At 41.8% G+C, this 27913-nt stretch overlaps 1 protein-coding gene across 3 annotated transcripts in view; it reads right to left on the minus strand.

Annotated features, from left to right (window-relative positions):
* Positions 1-1283: 1283 nt before the first annotated feature.
* Positions 1284-27913, minus strand: part of ABTB3 (ankyrin repeat and BTB domain containing 3) — a 179575-nt gene continuing 152945 nt past the window's right edge. For 2 of the 3 annotated variants that reach the window (XM_090143264.1, XM_090143270.1), the window contains 6 exons: positions 24372-24477; positions 23499-23601; positions 21949-22030; positions 20891-20959; positions 18230-18343; positions 1284-14762 (listed from right to left, as the gene is read on the minus strand). In XM_090143264.1, coding sequence (XP_089999390.1) covers positions 14553-14762; positions 18230-18343; positions 20891-20959; positions 21949-22030; positions 23499-23601; positions 24372-24477 — 684 coding nt within the window. In that variant the 3' untranslated portion in view covers positions 1284-14552. The remainder of the gene's footprint in view (positions 14763-18229; positions 18344-20890; positions 20960-21948; positions 22031-23498; positions 23602-24371; positions 24478-27913) is intronic. The other variant, XM_031600060.2, reaches the window with a different exon arrangement.

Below are 27913 nucleotides of genomic sequence, written 5' to 3' on the forward strand. Positions count from 1 at the left end.
CTTGTATTCTGCAACATCTCCCTTGAAACATGCATTAGAAAAAATGAAAGCCGTTGCAAAAGCTTTCATTAAAGTATAAAGCTCTGTTGACATGGAAATTTTTGGCTGATACTGCCACACACCTAGAAATATGCCTGTACAAGCCACTGTGCAGACTTTTAAAACTGTGTTTTCCGAGTAGTTCAGATGTTACTGTCTGAATGATCTATCTTAAACTACTTAAATTGAGACATATAATTAGCTTTTTCTTTTTCTTTTTTTTTTTTTTTTTTTTTTTTAAGTTACACAGAGGCCTTTACTGCTGATATAAGGGCCACTTGTAGGGCTCCATCAGTCACTTTGGACAGCAGTCTCTTGTTTGGACTATACCTGAGGCTCCTCTCGGGTAACCACAGTATTAAGTTCTTTACAGAGAGAGTGGTGAGGTGCTGGAACAGGCTGCCCAGAGAGGTCGTGGATGCCCCATCCCTGGAGGTGTTCAAGACCAGGTTGGATGGGGCCCTGGGCAGCCTGGTCTAGTATTAAATGTGGAGGTTGGTGGCCCTGCAAGTGGCCGGGGGGTTGGAGATTCATGATCCTTGAGGTCCCTTCCAACCCGGGCCATTCTGTGAGTCTGTGATGTGGCAGTGGTGGTTTAAGACATTGCTGCCTACTTCTGCCTGGTAGAGGTGGAAACATGGCAGTGGGCAAGACAGTCCTAAACCTTGATTAGTTCTGTGAGTGCTTGCAAAAGCCCTCTGTCTCTACGCATTATGATTGCACACAAACCCTCCAAAAATGTGAACTAACCGTAACAAAAATACAGATGAATTTGCAGAGAACCCAGAACAATGTTATTAGTGGGTACGTCTGAACTTAGCTATTTGCTCAGTGAAGAGTTAGCTCAGATGCTCAGAAATGTTGAACTGCTTCATTATCAATATTCTCCTTAGAAAAGGAGACAGCTCAGTTTGTTACAAGTTAAGTTTGTTATACGTATTTGCCACTTACTTGTCTGTTCTTTCAGCAATATCGTGTAACAAAGTCAGCTCCCAGATTTTTGGATCTTCATGAAGTCAAACTGATTGGCTACCATACACCTGCAGATGCTCAATTTTAAGCACCATGACACTCCATTATACAAGTCTTACATGCATATATTTTGACAGATTAGGTCTCAGGCAATTTTTGGCCTCTTTGTCACTTCTTCACAAGCACTGCAGCCATACTGACAGCAGCGAGTGGGAGCACCAAATCTTCCAGATGTGAAACACTGAACACAGGCAGTTTCTGGGAGATGTTTCCTTGGGAGAGACCCATTCTGCTATCTGAAGCACATGGAGAAACACCTGAGCAGAAGGAACAACAAAAACACTCACAGCAGCCATCGCCTAGGCTAGAAAACAATGGAATTTTTATTGAACAGAGATGGCTCATTATCACACGCTCCAGAGAATTCCACCTGCTATTCAGCAATATTTGTCGCCATCTGATAGTAACCTATGGGGGTAGCTGTATAAAATAGGAATAAAATACCAAATCGCTATATTCATTAATAAGTTTGCCTTCCAAATACAGAACCATATGTAATTTAAAGTCTGAAAATAGACTACAGTTGTTAGCGTTTAAACCAAACCTTTATGATAACAAATATACAAAAAGGCAGTCAATATATTAAACATTTAAATCAACAGCATACATTTCTCAGAGGTAAACATTGAGCAAACAAAGCCACCAATGATGTTCAGAAGGCAGGTCGAAGTTTTAAGGTCAAGCTCCAAATACTGTTGCTTTCCTAAAGCCGTAGTGGTATTACACTTCTATCTAGTCCCTACATTGAAAACTACATAGCATGGACATTTGAAGTTATTATAACATTTGCTATCCAACAGGAAATTAGAAGTTTCTTCGGTCCTCATTGTACCTCACTGTATGTATATTAAAGCACCTGCAGAGACAGAGGGCAGTAGGAATTAAGCACTTTGCTTTCTAGGTTGGGGTTTTACTTCTGTTAAAGGTGAGGGCAACAGCATCCTTCTATCGACACAAACTCCAGCACTGACAAAAGAGAAGTACTGGCCTAACAGACAGACTTGATGAATAATCAGCCTTGCAACAGGCATGAAACAGCATGGGATTGCATACTTGCCTATTGGCAGTAGGTCTGTGCTGTTTCTACTGCACAGAAAAGTCTCCTTCGGTAGTTGACCTAATGCCTGAGTTTGAAAGCTTGGGATGCGTACATACGCTCAAAAATAATGTGACAAATTTACTATCAATAAAAACATGTTTTAATGCCAACAACTAATAAAAGTTCATATTGCAGTACTGCTCACAACATAAATGTACAATTTGCACAAAACATTGCTCTTCAACATGAATATTTTGCAAGCTACAATATATATATATAATATGTATAACCTTTTCTTAAAGAATTATATGCCGGAGTGCATGCAAAGAATTTCAAAGCAGTAACACAACAGGAGCAATCACTTGTTTACAGGTTACTGAAACCATTCAATACAGAAACACCGGGATATTAGATAGACAGACAGACAGATAGGTAGATGTATTGTACACACTGCTTTCTCGTGGACCTTCCTTTCCATGTTACACGAGCAGTGTGGGTTCCGTATAAGCCCAGGTCCCTACAAAAGACTGATTCAAACAGGGCTCTGAATGTTCTCCACACCATCTGGAACCATAAATCGCTTCTGCTGGAGATGATGGCAAACGAAGCACTTGTCCTTTAGCCAGGAGTGGAGGCAAGCAATCTTCTCCATAGCCAACGCCTGTTCCAATCCTACTCCTACGTTCACAAGCAGTGAGTGGTGAGCATCTATCCATCCTGTGTTTTGGCTGGTTCCAAGTAGTCTCCCGCAGCCTTTACAGTTGGAAACCCAAGAAGGGAGAACTTGGATCTCCTAAACAGCAATGCACAGCACTGCCCCTGTTCTAGTCAGGTATGTACAAGGAATGATACGTCTCCTCTGGTTAAAAATTTACATGGAGTATATACAAATAAAGCTATTCTATCAAGGTGCAATTTTATTATTCTCTGGTGTATTCCAGTGAAGATTTCTTACAAACCTTTATACAAACTCATCAGAGGAGTTTACACAAAGTTGATATTTTGTCATAGCTCACTATTTTTGTTCTACAAGCTTTGGAATGGAAACTCCCATTACTTTCCCTTGGAGTTCTCTCTATGCACGAGACCGGATTTGGTAGACTACAGTCACATCTCATATATATATTTTTTGTCTTCAATACACTTCAGACGGGATGAATTGGCAACACGTGTTGTTGTTGTTTTTTTCTCCAGGAAGTCATCAATCTCTATGAAATGAAGCAGGATGGAAATGAAGCAACTGGACATCACGGGGGCTGCAGATCATGTGCCCAGTTCAGCTCTCCTTGCTTTGGATGGGACTATTTGTGGCATGTGAAGCTACCCAGTTTGGCCCTAAGGGTACATTTTTATGTCCTTGGCACTATTTTACACCAAGCCAATGGCAGGCAATGCCCTCAAAGAAACATTAAAATAAAAAATAAAAAAATCAGATGTAATTTACTGAATGCAAAACAGTAAACATCAGACTGATCCGCTAAGCAGATGGATATGGAATGCAAATTGTCTAAAATTAGAATGGTTGATGTTTTCTCAGGCAGGTCTAAATCTGTAAAAATCTTTCCCACCCCTCAAAGGCCTCATTCTGCACCACGTAAATATAAGATGCTTCTAATGAAGCCATTGGAAATGCAAAGATTGTGATCAGTGAGCACAAGGAAAGCCTACCCTCTCCCATTTCTGTTCAGCAGAAACCTCAAAATTGTGCAGCTAACGAATGTAACTTAAATACATGTCTGTGATCCCTGCTGAAGTAGGGCTGTTCTGTGGCAGCAGGATTTGGCCATCAGCCTTTCTGGTGTACCAACCACAACTGTGTGGATAACTGGGTGGGAAATTCTATCCACCAGTGCATTAAAAAGCCTTGCAACCTTGCTGTATTCCCACTGACTTCATGAGAGTTTACCAAGTGTGTTCAGCACCACTGGAAGTAAGCTTTTCAAAGATCTTTTCCTAACACCATTTTCCCCCATTTTGTAGCTCGATTTTAACAAGGCATTCAAAGCAGAGGTTTTGCACATGTACTCTGAAGCTACAGGGAGCATTTTACACTAGAAGCAAAGATCTGATTAGTTTTTCTCTTTTTTTCAAAGTAATACAATAATGAAAAAGAGCTTGCTACTTTCATCTGCCTTCCTGCATTTGTACAGCATTAACAAAATGACATTCAGCAATGACAAATGAATCTTAATCTCATTGGAGATTTTAAAAGGATTAGCATCAGACCAAATGGGGTTTAAAAGAACATGAGGTGGACAAAGACACTCCTTCGGAGTTTTTCCAACATTTATGCTGAAGACCATATTACGTGATAGAACATGTAAAGCTTTCTGATCCAGCTGACTGAAGGCATTATATTCAAGGGAAAAACATGTTCGTATTGGAATAAAAATTAAAAAAAAAAAAATCAAGAGAAATATAATAATAAAAACAATTTAAACAAACGTTAAAGTCATGGACATGGTGGACAAATCTACCATTTCAAGATATGGCTGAGCTCCTCTGTTTCTATACGTTTCCTCCTGTCTTGTTTCCAAGTGCCCTGTGGTTTCAGTGGAACAGTTTGCTCAGGAGCATTCGTAGTGCCAAGCAGGGGATTTTCAGAATCATCCAGCAGACTTCAGAGACTGACATCTTTGAATGAGCTACAGATGTCTGTCTGTCTTTTTGCGGCGAAATGTTTGGTTCCAGGAACATTTTTCTTAGCTAAACTCTTGGTCTACTGACAAACATCTGCCATCTGACTTCTATTCTCTGACTCTGTGGTGTTTTGGAAGTTCAACATTCCGAGAAGGATACGAAAAAGGGAGGAAAGTTTCACCTGTGCCGTTAGTTGTAGATGACCTCAGGCACGTCTGTGAAGCTATAAGCCAGTGTTTAAGCTGCATTTGTGGGCTGGAGGACAATAGCTTTTTGTTGGCAAAAGTTGAGTTATGTGATCTTTCATTTGTTTCTCAATAAAAAGTGAAGAGAAACCTTCCATAAAACCCCAGCAATGGATGACAGCAAACAAAACTACTCTGCTAAGATTAAAAAGAAAAAAAGCCACCACAAAACCCAACAACACTCATAACAATCGTAACAAATGCAAAACAATCATAACCGTTCCTGGTTCTTATATTACACAAATTAAGAGTCTTCCCAAAAGCTGTATATAAAAAAACAATAAATAAATCAAGATTCACTTGATGGTTCTGCACCATTCCAGAAACCGTCTTATTTCTAGCACATCCGTTCCTCTGGCTTTCATCTTTCTCTTCTATCTTTAACATCAAAGACATCTCAGAGACAAGTGGGAGTGGATGTGCAGAGGGATGAAGGAAGCAAAGAGTTGTCACAGGGATGGTGCTATTCAGGACTCTTGCACTGGGATTTTCCCACTCAGCTGTTGTTTTCAGTGGTGAACATAAAGACACAAAACCAGTCCTTCAGAATTGGATGACAGAGCAAGGACCTCTTCTTCTTTTAAGGATCTAATTGCAGATATGTATTTGGCCTGGGAAGCATGAGATGCAAGAAGACTTCAAAGCTGACACGGTATGAAAGAGAGATAGAAAACAGACCTAATCCATAGACTAGAAAAAAATCAATGAAAAGGCTTCCAGCAATTTTAATGGGGCAAATTTATCAGACTTTAATGTTTGGTTTGTGAATGAGGTTATAGTAGAATCTTAACTTGTATTTTCCCTAGGACATTCATATATCCTTCATTTAACATGTAAATTATTTTCTGAACCTTGTATCAAATATTTATAAATGCTAAACAAGGTAAAATGTGAAACCCTTTTGGGAAAGTGGAGTGGAGGGAGGTTTAGTTGCACTAATGGATATTGCATTAATGCTTAGCATCAAGCCTGACTGCTATTAACAAGAAATCTCATTACAAACATGATTTCACGCCTCATAACGTATCCTGTGAATCTATCTACTGTCCATCTCTCTCTCTTGAACGTACAAACACATGAAGATAACTATGGATGAAAAGTCTGAAATATATTTCATATCCTTAACCTTTTTTTCCCCACATAGTAATAACCAAATTAAAATCCAAGCAGCAAAAAATTCACAGCTTGAACAATATAGAACAAATTCCTTTGCAGTGCCACAGGAAGTAAGATAGATGAGTGAACAGTGGGCTGGATTGAGAACTGGCTGACTGGCAGAGCTCAGAAGGTTATTATCAGTGGTGCACTCTAGCTGGAGGCCTGTAGCTAGCAGTGCTCCCCTATGGTTGATACGGAGTCCATTCTTGTTCAACATCTTCATCAGTGACTTTGATGAAGAGATACAGTGCACCTTCAGCAAGTTTGAACAAAGCTGGGAGGACTGGCTGACACGCCAGAAGGCTGTGCTACCATTCAGCAAGAGCTGGGCAGAGAGGAACCTGATGAGGTTCAACAAGAGCAAGCGTAGAGTCCTACACCTGGAGATGAATAACCACATGCACTGGTACAGGTGAGGGGCTGACCTGCTGGAAAGGAGCTCTGTGGAAGACCTGGGTGTCGTGGTGGACAACAGGTTGGTCATGAGTCAGCAGTGTGCCCTTGTGGCCCAGAAGGCCAATGGCATCCTGGGGTGTATTGCAAAGAGCGTGGCCAACCCCCCCTGCTCTGCCCTGCTGAGGCCACATCTGGAGTGCTGTGTCCAGGTCTGGCTCCCTGGTTCACAAAAGAGATCTTCTAGAGAGCCCAGCAAAGGGCCACAGAGATGATGAGGGGCTTGGAGCACCTGTTATGAGGAATGGCTAAGAGCTGTGGGACTGTTCAGCTTGGAGAGGAGAAAGCTGAGAGGGGATATTATCAATGTTTATAGATATCTAATGGATGGGAGTCAAGTGGATGGGGCCAGGCTCTTTTCAGCAGTGCCCAGTGACAGAACAAGGGGAAATGGGCACAAACTGGAACATAGGAAATTCCATACAAGCATGAGGAAGAACCTTCTTCACATTGAGGGTGACAGAGCACTGGAACAGGCTGCCCAGAGAGGTTGTGGAGTCTCCTTCTCTGGAGATATTCAAAACCCACCTAGATGTTTTCTTGTGTAATCTACTGTCTGTAAAGAAACAGCTTTAGCAAAGGGTTGGATTAGATGATCTTCAGAAGTCCCTTCCAACCCCTATGATTCTGTCATTCTGCATGATTCAATGGATAACCACGAGTTCACATCTCAAAGAAGACTGAGCACTTTACCATGTTGCCAAGAGGCATATCAGTCTCTGGTGCAATAACCAAAAGCCAAAGATAATTTCTGAAGCTATAAAACCGACTGCCCCAAACTTATTTATTGGTACTTTACCCAGGTTTGACTCAGTGAAGCAAGGTTCCTGATTGAGTGAACACTGACAGTAGGGAAGTAGCTTCCATTGTGAGGAGACCTTGGGGGCTTCCCACCACTCCTATCTCCTGCCACCTCAGCCCACAGACGTGCTGTGAGCTCTTCAAAAGCCACAAAGCACAGTGAACCAGACTTCTGAAAGTCTCATTTGAAAGCATCTCATGCAGTACACCACAAGGCACTCAATTTGTCCACTGCTGGGAAGGGGAAAGGGCAAGGTGGTTTGGCTTAAACCTGTGCTTGAACAAGTCCAGATGTTTTGAATCTCAGTAATCCATCCCTGCCAAAATATCAGAGGTGTGAAGGCTGTGACCTTAATTAATTAAAATGACCTCCTAGCAAACTGGCTTTTCTAATGTGTCTGTCTTTTTCTTTTTTTCTTTTTCTTTCTTTCTTTTTTTTTTTTTTTTTTGTCTGAGCATCTCCATTTTCTAATGTAGCTTATTTTAAACCATGAATGATTTCTGATTGGGTATTTCAGGGAGTTTTTCTCCCTTTCTTTGTTTGCTTCAGAAAGGCAGTAAGAAAGAAGATTGCTTCTCACTGCGCTAGGCAAAGCCGGGTAATGGAAGTTTTAATGAAAACACAGCAGCAGAGATGATGGGAAGTGGGAAGACCAAAGTTAACCACATACGAAAGAGTTCAGGCAAATTCACTCTTGCAGCTGCAGCGGTGGAGATATTTATAAGGCCAAAAAAAAGCAGTACCAATTGCTAGAGCTCCACAGCCACATCTGAGCAGTGTAACTGAGCAAACCCTGAGAACTGAAAAGACCAGAGCCAAAGCATTTGGCTGGGAATACTGGGTGAGGGATGGGAGATAGGGCTGCTTTCCCCTCTCCTCCTGTCCTCTGCTCTCCCCTTTGGTTGCATGGAAATTCTGAACTGGAAACCAAATGAAGCAGGATGGAGAGAACTCCATACCTTGAAAACTCAAGGCAAAGACCAGGGGTTAGGCATGTAAATTCTTGGACCCCATCCTTCTCCCTTACTAAGATCTTTTCATTACCGTGCCATCCAACCCACACAGAAACCTGTGCCTGCTCTAAGCGCACCTACTCACACAGCACCATCACCTTCACAGGACGAGAGGTAAAAAAATAAATCTATGAGCCCAAAGAAGGAAGAAAAATGCCTCCCAAAGGAAAAAAAAAACCCACCAGAATTGCTGTTCCAGCACATCACGTACAATCAGGTGGATAGATGGAGTCAACTAAACAGCACAGCCCACAAAGCCACAAGATGTTCATAGAAATTAAGCTATCGAGCCAATGCAACCCCTCCTGCAAGTTTTTGCCATGTTTCCCAGCTGTTTCAAAGCCAAGCAACCCTTGCAAAGCACAGTAGCCAATCACACCAATCTGAGGAAAACAAGAGCTGCCACATTTAGAACCCTCTGTGTGAAACAGTGCAAGATAAACCAGGCCATCCATGGCTTATCTATGCAAGAAGTCTCGAATCAAGCTAAAAGCATGACAATTTAAAGGCAGCAACAACAAAAATCCAGTTCCTCCTCCCCCTCCCCCCCAACGCTTACTTCTCCAGCTTTTAAGCTCACTGAAGACAGCTGACAAATGCTTATTATCTTCAGCACATTTCCAGATTTTTTCCTTCAGCTTTGGGCACTGTATTCGTAGCACTTTCAGCAGTGGTCTCATGGCTCATCGCTCTCAGCCCAAGACTCACATTCACTACTTTTTGCCCTTGGAGAGCAGTTAGAAGCTGTAGGTCTACTGAAACATGGAATCTGGCTCAGAGCTGGCAGCCCTTTTGCACCCACTGAAGACAACAAAACTCGCCTTATAATAGGATGTTAAAGAATAAGCACCATTTGTTTTGTTATAAATGCGTGGAAGACATGACTGAAGTGCTAGGAATTAGAGATACAGAAGTGCTTATATGCAAGCATCTAAAATTAGTGATGTTCTCATCGACGGGGTTTCAGATATTAATTTGACTGCTGTTTCAAAGCAAACTTTCTGAAAGCTGGTTTATTAAATATTAGGACAAATCCTAAGCAGCCTTTTTTATGCTTATGTATCTGAACAGACCTACATCTCTGGGCTAGGGGATGAAAGCAACGTCAGGCACTTCATTTCTGCAAAGCGCTTCCTTCCTCACATGAAAGACACTTTGTCAAACAAACTAACTTCAAGTCTTTGACTTCAGGTAACTGTCGTTCATCAAAAAAAGAAATCATCCACCGACTTCAGAGCAGCCCTAGTGAATGCAGGCTTCAGGATGTCACCTTTCTGGAATAGTTTTTAGAAACAGAGCCAGCTACTGAGGGGCAGCAAATACCTGTAGCCAATTTCTAGGAGCTTTGCATGTCCTCTGCTGCTTCTGGGATCTAGCCCATGGACAACAGGATTAGGAACGGCCTTTTTGTTAAGATGGCCGAGTCTTGCCTCAAGGATGTAAATGTGTGAACTCCAACACCTCTATTTCTTTTGAACATTAAAAAAATAAAGCCCTTAAATAGCATCCTGCACACATGAGTCCCTGTGGGCTTAGCGGCAATCTGCAATAGCAGAACCTTCCTCTGATGTGGGGCAGGTCTGGGACGAAGAAAAGCTGCCCATTCTTTCTTTTCACCATACCAACTTACTGCAGTACAAAATGAGGATTTTTTTTTTTTTCCTTTTAACCTCCATCGTGTCCCCCAAGCCACCAGCAGACCATGCTGCACCCAGGACACATACAGCACTTTGTACGGAGCCGGAGAACGGTGGCTATCCAGTACAGGAGGCTCAGTGTCAAAAGCAGCACGTGGACGTTCAGCAAGCAGCTCTCACTGTGCCAACAGCAGACTGGCTACTAAGCTCCCACACCTCTTTAAGAATGTTTCCTCTGTCTTTTAACACACGTTTGCACAAATCTACTTAGAAACTGAGTCCAAGCAAGCAAAGATTTAGCTGGGAAAAAGTCTTTGCCGTTACAAAGCTGGCCCTGCTCCAGGATGGAGAGCATCTGGCTGCCAGCTGTGCTGAGAGGACAGCGGGCTTAAGGAACAGAGCAGGGAAAAATTGAGAAAGGAGCAGACAGTGCTGAAATCTGTCCTGAAAAAGAATACCAGCCTTCCTCTCTGATGTCCAAAACCTTTGCCCTCATACATTCCCCATCCTCTTCCCAGCTCTGAAGCTTGCTCTTGGGAAATTGCCCATTCAGGAGAACGCAGCTAGCATCTCCGGGCTTGGGAAGGGATCCAGTGGGGCTCCAGAGTTACAAGTTGGGAAGTTTGGAAGCTGGCAGCACATGAGGCAAAGTGGAAATGTGAGGAAATTCTGGAAGCAAAGGGAGGTCCCTGTGGAGAGGCAGAGGGAAAGATCTGCAGTGAGGCAGGGATAGGATGCCTGCAAGGCTTGAAGAATACAGTGTGGGGCTTGTATAAAAAAGGCACACGGAAAGAACCAAAGCAGCCCTTCACCCCCTGTAGGGTAGGAAATTATTATTAAAAAAGAGAAGGAAAAAAAATCACACGTTTTTCTAAGGATTTTGTATTTTTTTCCATTTTACCTAGAGTGGCTGGAGAAGATTCAAGGCCATATTTTCCCCTCAAAATTTGGAAATTATAGCAACTTGTGCAAAGACTAAAGAAGCAGAAGGCTATTTATTTTCTAAAGTGATAATACCATCTCTCTAAAAATTCCTAATAAAAAGCTCTGATGGAAAGAGCTGTATCTGATAGGGATGGTGGTCACAGGCACCCACTGAAACTCACACTGCTTTTTAGATTACATTTACAATAGAGCCCTTCCCCCAGCCCCAGATTAATGGAATGGGGAATCCATGCATGAAACCACATATCACAAAACCAGGAGATTATGAAACAAGCCAGGAGACGGGATCAGAATTGAAATTGATTTTGATGAACTGGGGAAATTGCCCCAATTAAACCAGAACAAATTTAATAAAGACAAGTTGAAAGTGTTAAAACTTTGGAAGGTGGAGTAAACAAGCACACACATAAAAAAGGGAACTTCTGGGACAGCAGCTGTAAGTCACCCAGGAATTGTAATGCAAGGTAGGTTAGATGAAAGTCAGCCACGGGATGTAGAAAATATTCTGGGATATATTTTCTGATATGCTCTCTGTAAAACTCATGAGACAGTCTCTGAGCCTTGCTTGTTGCTGTATAAATCCCCCACAGGAGCAGAACATTCTGGGAAGCTGGGAAGACATGAGGGGAAAGACAGCAAAAATCAGAGGCTTAGAAAATATTACCTGAAAGGACTAAGGAAGACTTAAAGTGAGGGAGGTATGATAATTCCTCTCATACGCAGAATAATTTTGTAAAAAGGCTGTGGATTATCTGTTCTTCCTCTTGACTGAGGCTGGAAGAAAAAGTGTTTTGATTTGCAGCAAAGAATTTCTGAACAGTCTGTCAGGAAACCTTTCTGATGATGGGTTTGGTGGAGATGGTGGATCGTGCAACAGCTCTGAATGACAGGTTATTTGGGGTCCTTTGCTCCTACTGTTTGCTACAGACCAGCAAAGCAGATCTGGTGGCGGCAGCGGGTGCCACGCTTTCTGTCATACCCCAGACTCACAACCCTGCAGAGGAGCACAGGGACGCAGCAACATGTGGACCAGCAGTGCTGCACATGGACACGGCAGTGTGAGCCTGGAGATGGGCACTCTGCTGCTACAACACAACCTCTTATTTTCCCTTGGAGGACCCAAACATGATGTCCATGAAGTTCATGTATAGGACCAAAGAATATATTAATTCCTTCATCTCTAAAATAAAAAACAGTGAATATTACCACAGATAGTCTCAATTCAACTTATCAGGAGAACAACTAGCAGAGTTATCAGTATTGCCTTCCTGGTAAGTCCAAAGCAGGTTCCTACTCATGCTCAAAAAACATCACCTTCAAGGAGAAAGTATGCACACAGGATTCTATCCCCTTACCAAACACTATGAATATTTGAGCTGGAAACAGAGGCACAACACTTCTGGCTGCCATTAGAACATCCAACACCAGACTGCCTATCAAAAGGTACACCAATGTGCTTGTTTCCCAGAAAAAGACATTCTGCCTATGGATATACGTGTGTGCAACTTTTGATGACATCATTGGACACTACACATGTACCCAAGGGAAAATTTTTAATATCATGATTATTGTCTGAAAAACTTTCCTACTTTAAAGCATGAAGCTGCTGGATGAGGTCTGCTCCTGCCTTGCACAAAGGATGGCTTTCCTTGGATGAGGAGGCACAGTGAATGACAACAAGCACCCTGCATGTTATTGCTCCATCAGCCACAGTCATGTTTCTCCACAATCACAACATTCACAAAAAGCTGTCGTGACCTGAATGTTCCTAACAACATCCTGTGTGAATATTTTGCTAGGCAGGAAAACAAATGGTCTAACTGACTGACATGCTGTGTCTCTAAGACATTAGCATCAGTTAAGACATTTTTGTACTTTCTTGCAGAAATTAAAAGGCATTAAAAGACCAACCACATGGGACGCTTTACACCTCAAGTCATAACTAAATCCAAATCTGTGTTCTCTGAGCATGCCCAAAACCATCAACATGGAAGAGCACCTAACGTAGATATTTCCACAGAAGAACAAGAGGCTACCATGCACCATCAAAATAAAATTTCTAGAGTCTATGAGCTGGGCACAGTTTCTGAACAGCATGCTAGAAAATAAATACATTAATGTCACTTTGCCACGGAAAAGGCAATATCTTTGCTTGCATCTTGCTGCGGTCTTTCTGTGTTTTAAATCAAAAGATTCATGAAAAGCATTATTCAAAGACAGAGCATCAGGAATGTTGTGGCACGGAGCAGATCTGTCTTGCTAACAACAGGTTGCAAAACAAATGAAGTTTGGACATTAAATCGCACCCTCCATCCCACCTCACCCAAACCCTGCATTGTAGATAACCTATACATTCTCAGGATACAGTGAGAAATCATTCTATAGTACATATTTAATTATAATTTAAAAAAGTCTAACTCGGACACAATCTCTGGTCAGTAGCAAAGTATCGACACATCACTAGAAGAAAGATCTGTTATTATCCCTTCACTGTAACAAACAGAAATCAGCATCTCGAGAAGGTCTCTGGGGGTATCATATCACAACCAACTGCACTGAGTAAAATAATATGCTGATTTTACAAATGGAGTTTGACAAGAAGTAACATTGCATTTGTCTTGGCAAAACGAAGCACGAACAAAACATTTCACAGGTACAGTTACCATGCAAATGCATGTTGAGTTTGTCATTGTTTTTAACCCCAAATCACAAGAAGCATGCAGTTTTCCTGCCCCCCCAACTACTGTATTAGAGATAGCCTGGGTAATGTACCTCTTTGGTGTAACCATAGCCTGTAGGCAAGATTATACCACTTTAGGAAAGAATACAAGCAAAACTCGATCATATGTGTGTTTACACAATGTACATTTTAACCATTTAAAAAACAAAACATGTTACATAGATTCTCAAACACAACTCTGTTGAAAATGAAATTTTAAGCTTAAGAAATAGTTTTTAAACTACAAGGCCACCCCATTATTTTTATGAACAATTTAAAAAGTTCCCACCCCTAAAAATCTGCCAGTATGTATATTTCCTCAGTTGTAACAGTCTTACCCACTCTCCTAACACAATCGATCTTTGCTCAACAGCAACAACAGTTCTTACATTTTTTTAAGTGTATAGTGGACTCCGGGATAGATATAGTTCTTAAATGTGAAATGATGGAACATTTGCTTTAAATGTGTAATTGGTCAATTCGGGTGTTCCATGGCACCACCGTTCAGGTAGGGGCTGCTGCTGTTCACTGATGTGAGTTCTGGCTTTTGTTGGCATCCAGCTCCACGACTACACTTTTGTGTTCAGAATTTGGGTACAACAGCGATGCACTGGACGCTCTGGTAGGCCTGTTGCTCAGAAGCATACAGGAGCTATGTTTTCCATATTCCCTCATCCAAATGAGGCGGAAGTCTCAGTGCAGCACCTTTGGCCAACACAGAACTATTTGGATGTGAAGTAGAATCTATTTTGTGTGTATTCATTTAAGCAACTGCAACAGGAGACTTAACTTGCAGGGTCTTTATTAGAGCGTTACCGTCTTCCTCAGCTTTATACAATGGAGCCCTTTGAAGAAGATAAATGAATTGACTGAATCCTTGTGGCCAACGTCCTCTGTAAGTCCTGTAGTACATTCTGACCAGACGTTTCTCCATTCTTGTCATATAACAGCTGCTTGAAAGCTTCATTTTCAATGAGGACCATCATATTTTTTAGAAAGTAGCCTTCGCAGTAGGAAGATAGTTCTGTGACTCCGAGAAACTACAAGAAGTGAAATTAGAGAAAGATAACCATTCTGATAAAACCTAGTCAGCATGAACAGTGCTAAGATCTGTACTCAAACAAATGCACAAGCGGAGCCTTTCAGGATGGCCCATTTAACACTTACAGATATACATGTTGCAGGGGCACAAGTTAATCAAACAGTATTTTATACCAATTATTTTATACCAGTGGCTACAAGTTCAGTGTTAAGAGGATGAAGCTTTGGTCCCTTAGAAATTGCTGTGAGTTTTACCACTGCGTTCACCAGATCCATGATTTCATGTTAGTAGCCACATCCTAAGCCCATAAGTTTGGGAAGAACTACGAGAGACCTTCAAGTTTCATGAACTCTATCCTTAGCAAGAGTAGGATTCTTGACTGCAGAAGCCTGTTGTGCAAAACAACAGCTTTGAGGGATCTCTGGAGGAGGAATGGAGGCTAGGTGTGAGCTCAACTGTGTGAGCAAACCAAAATGACCCATACTGGCCATCTGATGGGTGACTCGTAGTGGTGATCACCCACTGGTTAGTTCCTGCGGTCACACGAGCAGTACAGCCATGATACATAGGAATTTAAGCTTTGTGAGTGTACAGAGCACAGCTCAGCACATCCTCCTGTGCAGGTAAGCTCCTGCTGAGTCTGAGCTCTGACAAAAGCATGAATCTTTGGCTCTGGAGTGCATCCGTGAGGCCAGGACTGCTGGGAAATTTCATAGCTTTGGGTCCAGACTGTAACAACCGCACAGCACTGTTATCCTACACCATCTTAACGTTATGTTTGGAGCTAAGAATGGAAACTGTTAAAAACTAAGAGAAGGAATATGTATTAGGACAAGGTAGGTTCTATCTTCCAGAGGAAAATTCAATTTCAAACCATGCAGGTTTTCAACAAATTACGAGTGTGTTATTTTGCACCTGGGTGTGATAGCACATGTTTGAATCTGTATTCTTCTCTGAAACACCATTCATCTCTATTCATTATTTTAATATATCCACAGTCTTGAGAAAATGCTGTATTTTTCTTTTCTTTTCTCTTTTTTTTTTGTCAGGCTTGTTCTGAGGCTTAGCTTGCAAGCTGTGCAAGCACTGAGTGTTTTAGACAAATACTTAACACTCCAATTGATTTTTCTGAGACTTTGAGTAAAAAACAACTGGTTTCTGGTGGTAACTGATCAGTCACCATTATAAATCCTGGTCAAGAATTTGCCTGGTGAATTCATCTTTTTCTGGAGGTAGCATGTAAATGAAACCCTGAAAGTGATGCTGATAAAAAAACTGCCTTCGTAGATATTGCAATCCTATGAACAGAAAACCACAGGTGATTTAATATTTTCCATTCAGTTTTGAAATTGCAAGTGAGACAAAATCCACATTCTCTCACATTTCTAGCAGTACTTCACCTCCTTAACCCACAGCCCTAAACTCTCATTCCTACAGCTCTTCACACTGATAAACACTTCTTTCCTATAACATATGCCCCTACCACGGACAGCGTTCCAAATCTCTGCTCACTTCATCCTATGCTTCCACCAAATTAGGTCTTAATTGTAATGAGAAAGACTGTGTTCCCTGTGTCCAGGTCAGCCTGCTTGCACATTTTCACCTGGAAAAGCAGATCTCAGCATCTCCTGACTTCCTGCAGGTGCAGCTGATCTTGCAAAGTAGTGAGGACTAGAAATTGTACCTACACAGTGGAAAGGCAGACAGTGTGCTGGCAAGCTGCATCTGAACTGCCTGTGAGCTCCCCTGGCTCATGAGGACATCTGGTCTCTTCTGCCATGTGCCATTCACGTAAACAAGCAATGAAGCTGCAGTGTGGTGGGAGCAATCTGAGCAGAATGAACTAGGCTCAGCTTAGTAAGCTGCACAACACACAGACCAGAAGCAAAAAGATGGAGTAGTCTACTCTTCACACAGCACGGAGGAGAAGTATTTGAACTAGCTTTAAATGTGTTAGTTCATGTTCTAAAAACCTTCTAGGTATAGAAGTATAAAGCTTAGCCCTGGTAATTTACTGGAAGCAGGGTCAATTAGAAGAGCTCTGAAGTGATGTAGTTTAACCAATTCCAGAAGTCAGGATTTCATTCGCAGCTAGCTTAGCTATCTCTGTAATGTGCTACATGTCAATGCAAACGTGACCCTGGCCTTAAAAACCTCTCAAGTAAACCATTTGCACTGACTACTGAGAGATAAAGGCACAGGAAACTTGCAGGCTGAAGCCCTTACTGGAAAACAGGAACCAGATTTAGCCATGAACACTGGGTTTCTTCAATCCCTCTGCAGCACTGGCAGCGTAGAAGTCCCTCAGACAAGTCTAAAGCTTGGTATAAGAACATTCTTCAATCACGATACAACCATATTTCACAATCCAAAGAAAGCATGTGATTTTAAAACAAAATTGTTCCATTTACTTTTGGTAATAGCAATATAAATTGAAAAGTTCCCTCATGAACTTGAAGATAAATGAAGAATTTTTCGAGAGTACTGCACTGGTGATTTTATTTCCTATTACAATAAGTGATCCTGCAAATACACCTCATTTTTTATTCATTTTATATGGAACTTTATGCTATATCGAACACTGATTGCATGGTATCAGGATCTAACGTTACTACTCAGTGTAGGAAATAGCTGATTGGAATGGAGGTCAGATCTGCAGGGGCTTGGAGCAATCTGCAGGATTACCCTGTTCAGTCAAACCTCAGTACCACACTACAACATTTTCATATAGTTCATGTGAGGAAAATCATTCAAGGATTGCTTTAAAATTATTTATTGCAACTATTTTTTATCATTTCCATCTTCCAAGACTTATTACTTAGCAAATGAGGGGAAAAACTGAAACTCTTCCATGTGGCTATCATCTTCATCAGTGACCTAAAATACCTTTTCTAGGTCAAAACATGCCACACGGTTATGGCTGGTGGCCTCCACACAAGCTAAGTAAATGATTTAATTCTAGTCTCTCCTTTCCAAGACATAAAATTCTCACTACTGTGCTTGCATTGCTGTGAGACACTACACTTTGACAATGTGGCATTTTCATATTGAAAATGAAAAAGCTGTCACCAGCGCTGAGGGGTTTAGGCTAGAGGCAACAGGAACTTTAATAGGAAAATGCAGCCTGGAAGGTGAAAAAGAGGCATCTTATTCACTTAGGTGATTCCTGTTAAGTAACTTAGCAATTTGGGGTCGCTGTGATAAGATACAGACCTGCCACAAGTGGAGTTTGAACCACTGGAGGATAGTAGGAGGGTGAGAAGTTGCCACAGACATTCTTAGACGTGATTACGGACTGTCACTCTCCCAGTACCTTTTTACAGTCCCAGTACATGAATGACAAATGCTAAATATGCAACAAACATAGTAAGCACATGACATACGCATTACTACTTATGCGTATCCAAAGTAGTGACCTATGAGCACGAGGACAGACAAGTAACATGCATGTGTGGTTATTTTTACCTTGGCATGATTATAAATATCCACGCAGTTTTCTGTATTAATGCTTTTTGCACAAATGATCTCACAGTGTCGTTGTAAAGCTTCAAGCTGGAAAAATTTAGCAGCAGAGAGAAGCTAAAAAAAATAGGAAAGAAAGGAAAAAACAGTCAAAACTGCTGAGCAATACACATTCAGAGCTTGATTCTTTACTGCTTCATTATAGTTTTTCTCTGCCCCTGCTTCAGTCTGAGTTAAAGCACTGACCCCTGACAGTCAATCAGAATGAGAGGGTTACTGTAGTCTCCTCTAGATCCCACTGTGAGAAGGTGGATATGGAGGGACCACCACATCCTGTTCAGGTCCATATGCTGGCCTTGGGACAGGGATCTGTGTGTGTGTCAAGAAGAGGCAGACTGGAGAGTCCTTGGTCACTCTGCAAACATGCAAGTAGGGATCTGAGGCTACATTCCAGGAAAAGAAGGTTTGGATTCAAGTGTTCCTCAAGATCTGGCTGAAACAGAACACCTGGGTTTGATGTGGGGATGTCAGCAGAAGGGTCAGGACCACGAGTATAGAAGAATTCAAACCAGATGAGGATAACCACCCTAGGTAGTCTTAAAAACCTAGAGAAGCAATACACTTCAAACTTCTCACCTCAGAAGGCTCAAGTAAATGGAGTCAGGTCTCCACATGCTCCTTGCTCTATCTCATCAGCAGCAGTAAGGTTATGTCTAGACCATGGGTGCTGAAATGTCACCTGGCTCCAAATGACTGGGAACCAGCTTGATGCGAGGCAGCACCTAGCACCACTAACATGAGGGCTGTGCATCCGTAACACTACACACTTGTGCCATCAGGACTCACACTGACCTCTCTCTTTGGTCCTGTGCCCACCCAGGATAGGCAGCCTGGACTGGCACTGCTCTGGAGATCTCTGCATGGCACAGTGAACATAACCTGAAGCCTGCAGCATGAAAAACTGGCTTAAATTGTGCCTTCTCCAGCTGATTTCCATTGGATTGCCCCTACTGCTCCTTTTCTGTCCTCTCACAGTTGGGGGAGTGAGCTTCATTTTCTGCTTTTCTGAAGTCCATTATCACTTCTGGCTCTTTGCTCTGCTTTAGAAAGCAGACTGAGGTTCCTCACTGCTTTATAACCCAGGAAGGTCCCTTCAGGCTGAGCTGGTCACAAGTTCTGGTGTTTATAAGGGCCTTACCAACACAGACCTTAGGGCACAGACTTCTCATGATTCCCAGAATGGCCATTATGCTTCTAGGTAGGAGCGCTGGGGAATAAAACCCTCAAACTGCCATAACATTATTCTTACTTCTCCTATGCAGTCTGCTCAAGTTCTGCTTTAGTCCCATAAATAAATCCAAGTGCTGGAAATCTGCAGTGCTGATGTGATAGCAGCCAGCTGGCCTCAATTATGAATTGCAGCAAAGATTTCTTTGGAGTATTTCTGGTGCTTCTTGTTATCATATTTGTAATAAGGCAAGTTGCTAAATGCAGTTTTGAAAGATAAAGCTAAATCCTATTCCAGCTGCCTCTGTGGCTAAAGCAGTCACGTGCTGGTTTGTAATTACTTTAAACTGTGAGGAACCGTAGCCAGATCTGTTATCAACAGATCAATCAATCAGCCATACATTCTGGAGTCACAGAAGTTTTGAGATGCCACAAAAGTAGAGCAAGCAGCCAGCTGAACTGCAGCACCAACTTTTTAACAACCTCGGTGATTACATATGCATCACTACGAAGCTGTTGCGCTTTTTAGTCTGAAACTCTCCTTATTTCAGAAAGGGTAGGAATTTAAGGAGCTTTTTTCAAATCTGTGAATGAGAGAACCAGTGACCTTTCCCTGTAAAACTCAGAAAGCCAGGGTGGGTCCACCATCTGCAAAGGACAGGGATGATCTCAGTCCTGACTAGTTCCATCCTTTGGTTGCCAGCAGGATTCACAAAGATGTCCCTGTATCTATCATAACTGCTTCATTTTGGTACCATTAGTTAACTGTTAACAGGAAAGCTCCTGAGTGACTACCACAAGTTTGATCTAATGTGTCTTAGTTCTGTTGAATTGGAATTGTTAGGTTGATCAGAGATGGTAATGACAGCACACAACATCTGGAAGAGAAGGATCTAACATCCACACAGGTTATGGACGTGTGACTGTGCTGGAGGTTCAACCAGTTCCAGAGGGCTTGGCTCGTTGGTGGGTATTGCAAATGGGCACAATGGCAATGGACTTTAACACCCAGTAAGAAAGTGGCAAATAATTATCTCAGGAAGAAAGATACGAACACTTTTGGCTAATAAGCCAAAAGTAAGAGTGTTGTAGAGAAGCTCACTGGCCCAACTCAACAGAGCACCTCACCTATGGGCTGAGAGACAGAAAAGACAACATATTATGCTGCTGGGAGCTGTTTCCAGATATTGGTAACACCTGTTTTGCATTTCTTTGGAAGAGCCTCACAAGTATCTCAGTAGATATTTTTATTTCAGACAAACTATTTTGTTTGGTGATCATTATTTTTCTACATGGGCACTCTGGGCACTCAGCAGGAGGCAGTGATGTCTCTTACAGGAGTGCTCATGTCTTGCCCAGTTGTCATATACCCTTGGGTAAAGAGTAAACAAATCATTTAGCATTGTTCTCCCTGAAATTTACCTAAATGTATCTTACCTCCATAATTTCATTATTTTTAATCAAGAGTGACTCTGCACCTCCATAGTAAAGATACTGCATAACCAGCTGTAACAAAACAAAAGGAGTGTTTATAAAAACAGTCAGTGACAAAGGAAGAAAGGAATGATGTAGAGATTGCATGTAACACCAGAGGCTCTCCAGCATCACTAAGGATACATAGATAAAACTGGCCAAATCCTCCTAATTTCAAGATATATTTGGTTATTCTCTCTCTCTCCCTGCACAGTTCAATTGTTCCTTCTCTTGGGTATTCTTAACCCTCGCCAGTCATGTTGTCCATGCTTTTTCTTGATGCCTAAACATTGTGCAGAAAGCTGATTAATTCATTCTGAGTTTTCAATGTCTTTTCCAATATGTACAGTGCATCATTTATTCAGGATAATAAAGCATATATAACGATTATTCCTTTATTTCCCCCTTGGCAATGGGACCAACACCTCCACTCAGCTGTGTGAGGGCATGCATGGATGACAATAAATAATTGTGGAGGCTTTGCACTGTAATACGAGACAACTAAGATCACTCTGCAGTGAGCTTCCAGCAAGTTTAAAGTCACTGTAGTGAGCTGGGAAATATCTTCATCTATAACAGTCGATACATGGAACTGCCTGGGCTCTGACTCAAGAGAAGTGAAGCATATACAAGTATATGCTATAGAAAATACTCTGTATTTTCATGGCAAAAAAACTGATTGAACAACATTGCTAAAGAAGCAAATGAACTGTGCCTGGAAGCCTGTCCATTAAATACAGAAAAAGTCAGCAAGAGAAAAAGGAACCAAGTACTTCCCAATGACATGCTCTGCTTTATCTGCATACCCTGTATAAGTGAAATGTATGCTATTGAATCTGGTTGGGCATGACATTTGCAATCAATAGCACTATGCAGCTTAGTGTATGCAAGGAGATGGATTCTGTGCTCATGAAACCACTACTCTGAGCTATATGCTTATCAAATATACATGTATTAGTTCGGACAGGGCATGTACAATGTTTCTATGTTCCATTCAAATTCAATGTGAGAACTGACTTTACCTGAAAGATGGGGTACTTCACATAGTTGATCTCAATACAAGTACTATCAGTTGAGGGCTTGCTAGACAGCAATGCTTTAAACCTAAATAGAAAGGAGCAAGATTGAAATACCAGCCCAATTATCTACGTGGAAAACTATGGCAGAGTGGAAGGACAGCATCAGCTCTTGCAAAAACAGTACACTGAAATGAATGGATTTGTCACTGAAATGCATCAGGATTCAGACAGTTACACAAAATAAAGTTCAGATTGAAAGGAAGAAGCCTCTCTTTTAGGATATTTCAATTTGAAATTTTGGAAAAATACTTCTGATACCACAATAGAAAAAATGCATACAGGAGATTCAGATACCAGAAAGATGCATATCACAAAATCAAACTTCTTGTTTTCTTTTCTTTTTTTCTTTTTTGCTTGAAGGAAACATGGTTGTTTAGGAAGTTGCAATATTTAAAACTGTGCACTTACTTTATTTGAAGATCATTTTTAGCCTATTTCTATTATGCTGCTGCAAAAATGTTTTGAACAAAACATTAAAACAATTACATTAAGGTTACTGCTTCTACACGGGCTTGATACAATTGTGTAAGAAGTAAGAGAGAAAACCGGGTATGCTACTTTTTCTGATGATCAAAACTTGAAATTCAGACATAGGTTTCAAGATAAAAACACTTCTAAAGTTAATTATTGCTAGATATTCTCATTTGATTAGAAGGCGAGTGCACCATCAGAAACATCTGCTCTTTTACCCTCTCTTGTCAATAATTCATCTGACCTTCTAGAGGCAGTGCAAACTTTAGTTTATCTATCAAGACCAGCATTTGCTGGATGGTAACCTCTTCCATACTATGACTGCATTTTAATTAAAATATGGCTAACAATTGATTTGATCTTATTAGTGACAAACTCTATTTTAAAGGCAATTTAATAAGCTTAGAGCTAAAGTTTGGATTGTGCTTGCACATCTTTAATTATGAAGTTGTGTACAAATACCGTTTGTGATCAATGTAAAAAAAGAATACTCTTGAAGGCTGAGCTGAGTGACCCACATCCAGCCTTCTGAGCTTGGGGAACAAACCATAAGTACTGCCTTTTGATACAGCATGACATGTTTTGTATGCATCTAATTTTATTTTAAAAAAATGTAAAATCCCCAGTGAATCAAGTGATAGTAACTCTTAGAGACTGTGTACATGGATGCAAGACAAGATTTAGCTGCTCATGGAATAAATGACTATTAAGAAGCAAACTATTATGCCCTATGTTTAAGGGCTGGATAAAGTGATGAGCTCCATGCAAATGTGCCTTGGTGGAATGAAGTCAGCTGCATGGCAAGAAGCGTGGAGCATTTACAGGATGGGAATCTAGTGATGGGAGCACTTGTTAATACCCTGCAGATCAATCAGGAATAGGCTGCTGAGATTTGCTGCTTAGGAAAAACTTGCAGATTGAGCCATTAACCCTCAAAGAATCTTAACAACACTAACAAAAATACAAAAACATAAAATCAATTTCTATTTTTGCTAAGAAACGGAAATGTCTCTACATCTTACCGTGGTGATGCAGTAAATAGCAGCACTCTGTGTGCATAAAATGGTCTTCCTTCCACCAGAAATGTAACATCTGACATCTCTTTGTTGTTAAGAAAATGGGGATCTAGAATTACAGAAAGGAAAAAAAAAAGAAACAAACCACCAATAAATTTGGTTCGGAAGAGTTCATGAATGTACATAATATTTTCCTGTTTTGACAAAAGAAGACAATGGTGTAAAAGGATATTGTTTATAATGAGTAAAGTCTATCAAGCTATTTTGGACAATCTGAGACAGGAGACCTACAGTCTACATGGAGTTCAGACTGAGGAAATTCAAAGCTTTGAAATCCATGTCAACCTTTGCTGAGATGATGGCCAGCCAGGCCTGCCACAGGGAGCCAGCACAGCTTCCCAGCTTGGTTCCCCAAAGCAAACTGCAGAGAAATACCCTCAGGCTATACCCTCACCCTCTCCCTGGGCAGGTAAGACTTTGTGCCAATGGGACAAGTATCCTGGAAATTGGCTCACTTCTTCTCTAGGTCACATTAAACCAACTTGGGCTCTGCCAGCAGGACTGGGAGTGCCATGCCACCACAATGTCACCCGCAGCCACCACAGTGATTTGAGATATGGACAGACATTTGGCTTCGGGCCCTAGGCTGTAATTTCAACCTCATTAACAACTCAGATCTTTGCAGATTTACAGTCCCACTCCAGTATCTGATGGTCCTACTGATTTCAGTGGGAGTTTAGGACAGGCTAAGTTCAGGGCCTCTCATTTTTCTTGTCCTGCCTTCCAAGTTCACATTTTCTCTGACTTGTACACTCAGCAATGAGAATTTCCCTTTGCTCTCCTTAAAGAACCAAAGAACCATCTTCAAGTCATGCTTACCTAAGCGAGAGGTCTGCTTGCGCTTAATTTCCACAAGCTTTGGAATAGGGTAGGGTCCGTAGCAATGAGTGAAAATGACAGATAACTGCTGACTTATCACTTCGTTCTAAGCAAAAGGAAACAAACACAAGCAACATAAACTTAGTATTCAAAGGGAGACATTACATTATTCTCAAGAGTTGTTTGTTTTGAAGCTGAAAAATGTGATTGCTGAAACTTTATGAAAAACCAGAACTTCAGTATTTGTTATAAACCACTTGTTTGTTGCATCCCCTGTAGGAAGCAGGTAAAATGGAACGTCCTCTCCTTGGACCTTATTTTCCCAACAAACTCAAACCTTCCAAATAAGCCGTGTTCCTTTACAATAGCCATTTCATTTTATTTTCAAACTTACTTCAATGTAAAATACCTTTTTTTGCTCTTTGGAAAATGGTCATTGCTCCTGTTTTAGAAAACCAGGGTTACCAAACAGATAGAGCTGCACAGCCAGCATACATTTCTAAGCATGACATCCTCACATACAGCCCCACCTTTACAGAATGACAGAAGCATCACAGAATGCCACCGAAGCTCCTCATTTAACCCCAAACATGTTGTTAATATGATCTTATACCCCTGGCATTGGTTTTGGTAACACTACTCTGAGGAGACCACCAGAACCTCACAGCTCCCTGGCTCTACTCAGACTAAGCTTCAATGATAGTGAAATGAATTTAGTGCTTAACCACCTGAGTCACATCTGATAGCAGGATTTAAAAGTTTTGGCAGATTGTATCCCAGTCTCTGCTGGTAACTGGAACTTATCAAATTCAATGGAGCCACACAGACAATTCCTGAAAATGAAGTATCTTGACTTTCAGCTAGCATGTTGGTTGGTAATTCCCTTCCATACTGGGAAACCATGAAAAAATGTGATGCTTAGACAGTCCAAGACCAAGGAAGTAAGCAGGTAAGGAGGTAAAATAATAACAATATAAACAATGGAGGAGTTTAGATGTCATACTAAAAATATCTTCAGGCTTATTAAGCAGAAATTGAAGTCTTCCTTCTCTGAGCACATTTCAATTCAGTTCTAAAAGTAGAAATTCCTTAAATCCCACAAGGGATGAGGAGGAGTGGCAGAAATACTGTAATAACTCTTGCACCGTATCTAATTAAACAGGGTGGGAAAAGGAAACGAGCTGTGCCTTCATAGGCACACGCTGATGTCAAAGGAAATTACATGCACTCGCCTGCAGGCAGAAGTTGGCTCCTATTACTACATCAGACATAATATTGAAAGAAATATTGGGATAAGAGAGAGATACTAAGAAATACTGATACCAAGAGAGACCATTCAGCACGGCATGGGAGCAGCCACCAGTGAGGGCTCACTGTTGTGGCTCCAGGACAACTTGGATGCAGTGCCCCAGGAGCATCTCTGTTCAGCGTCGGCAAAGCTGGAGCTCTGCAAATCGCTTCACAAAGGGAGTGAATCACAGGGCAGAAAGAAAAGGAAGATTTAAAGCCAGATTTACAGAAGGAAGTGACTCAGCCATTGGGAGGGATGGGGGGAAAGCTCTAGACAGACAGGGCAGAAAGAGCAATTGCTTCTCTGCTCAGAAGGGCTGTGCCGAAGCCGTGCTGGCTGAGTCAGCCAGGGAGGAGCATGTCCGGGGGGGATGCCGATTTCCAGTGCCTGAGCTGGAGGCAGCAGGCACTAAGATGTCAATAAATACAACACAGGATGAGGCTAATACCATATTTCAGAGTGAAGGGAAGCTTCTGGAGAGGAGAGGAGTAAGAGCAGTGCCTACCTACACATACATATACGTCAGAAAAGACAAAGCATCTCCTCTTCCCTCAGATGCCTATGGGAATGCATTGATAATAAAACAGATATCAACCTCCCAGTGCCTCATTAGGAGCCAGAGGTCTCACCCACTGCAGACTAGGAAGTCCAGGTGCATTGAGACTGGGAAGGAACGAGCCAACCACAGCCATGCAGGGCTGGGAAGAGGATCCACACTTGTAACTTGAATTGGCATGATGGACGAGTCACATGCAAACAAGCCTGGGGAACCTGTCAGTTTCCTCAGCACAAAAAGGGTGATGAGCCCTGCCACAGCATGCGGACCCCAGCCACCATACATCCACCTTGCCACTGACTGCCCACTCTTTTCAACCCCGTTGAAAACTGGTCTAGATTAAGCTCTAATTAACTCAAAATGGGATACGCTCACATAAAAGAAGCTTTAGAACACTACAGTGCAGAACAAAGATGGGGAAAAATGTCAAAGGAAATGGAGACTAGGATCAATGAGTCAAAGGAAGCAGGGCTATCAAGCAGACAGAGACACTACGCATCATGGACCTTCGGAGCTCTCACATAGGACACTGCTTTCATTTGGCAGACAGGAGGCTGGAGACCTTTGGCTTCTGTTGATAGCTTTAAGAAACACTCTCAGATAGAAAGACAAAACATTTAAAGTCATCACTAACAAAATATAGCAAAAAGACATGGAAACAAAAGAAGAACAACTGCTCCCCACGCAAATCTGCACACAGCCAAGCCTCCCAGGGCCCTGGCCCTGCTCCCTGCAGCCTACTGGCATCTCCAATAAAGCAGCAGAAAGAAACAGCAAGGAGGAGAGATAAAAGGGTACAGTCTGCAACAGCATTGCTGGAGAAAAAAAATTCTTGCTTTTCCAGAAGCCCAATGTTTTTTTCTTGGAGCAAGTTGTGCTCGGCTGCCTGTGAAGCAACTGGAAACAACTACAGGCGACCTGGTACATCAGAATTGCTCCAACGAAGAAGATGACATTCCACCGTATGTGCACCAATGTCAAGAAGCTCCAAAGCTGCCTTGGTTACCATATCCAACCCACTTAAGCTCTGAGCATTATTCTTTCCTGCTTATCCATCACCCTACCAGCTGACTGTAAGAACAGATGAAGGAGCTCTCTGCAGCAGTTGTGGGTGGTGATATCAACACCAGAGAAGCAAACCTGTTTGTTTTCTTGCCACGGTTTGAAGTTAGAAAATATTTTGCCTTGATGCTTGATGCTGAGATCCAGATCAAGGCCAGTTTCCTCTCAGATATGAGCATGCATTTGCAGTCAAAGGGAGCTCCGCGTACATCTGCTTTTATGGGAGGGGGAAGAAAGCTTGGCATAGGATATAATGAAAATATTTACCTAGCCACAGGGTAGTTTATAAATAGGCTAAAGGGAACAGGGAACAACAGTCAATCTTCTTAAGGAGACAATGCTTCCAGCTGAGAGTTGGTCAGTGAGCAAGCAACTTTGCTTTGTAGATACATGCGGCCTCCTGATTTAAAAGCATTCTTCAGAGGAGATCTAACAGAATTCCCCACACTTGAACTGTGAGAGGAATTCATAAATTCTTTTGAAGCAAAGCTGAAGGTTTTCAAGTTGCCAGAGCAGAGATGACTGAATGATCTGAGAGGAGGTGAAGAACTGGGTGGGGTATCTTTTCCTGAACGCCTTTCTGATGATGAAGGTCTGGTCTGCTTCATTTCTTCTGACTGGGTTCAACCTGGC

The sequence above is a fragment of the Phasianus colchicus genome, chromosome 1 (assembly GCF_987193195.1).
Source record: "Phasianus colchicus chromosome 1, bPhaCol1.hap1.1, whole genome shotgun sequence".
In the NCBI taxonomy this organism is placed as follows: domain Eukaryota; kingdom Metazoa; phylum Chordata; class Aves; order Galliformes; family Phasianidae; genus Phasianus; species Phasianus colchicus.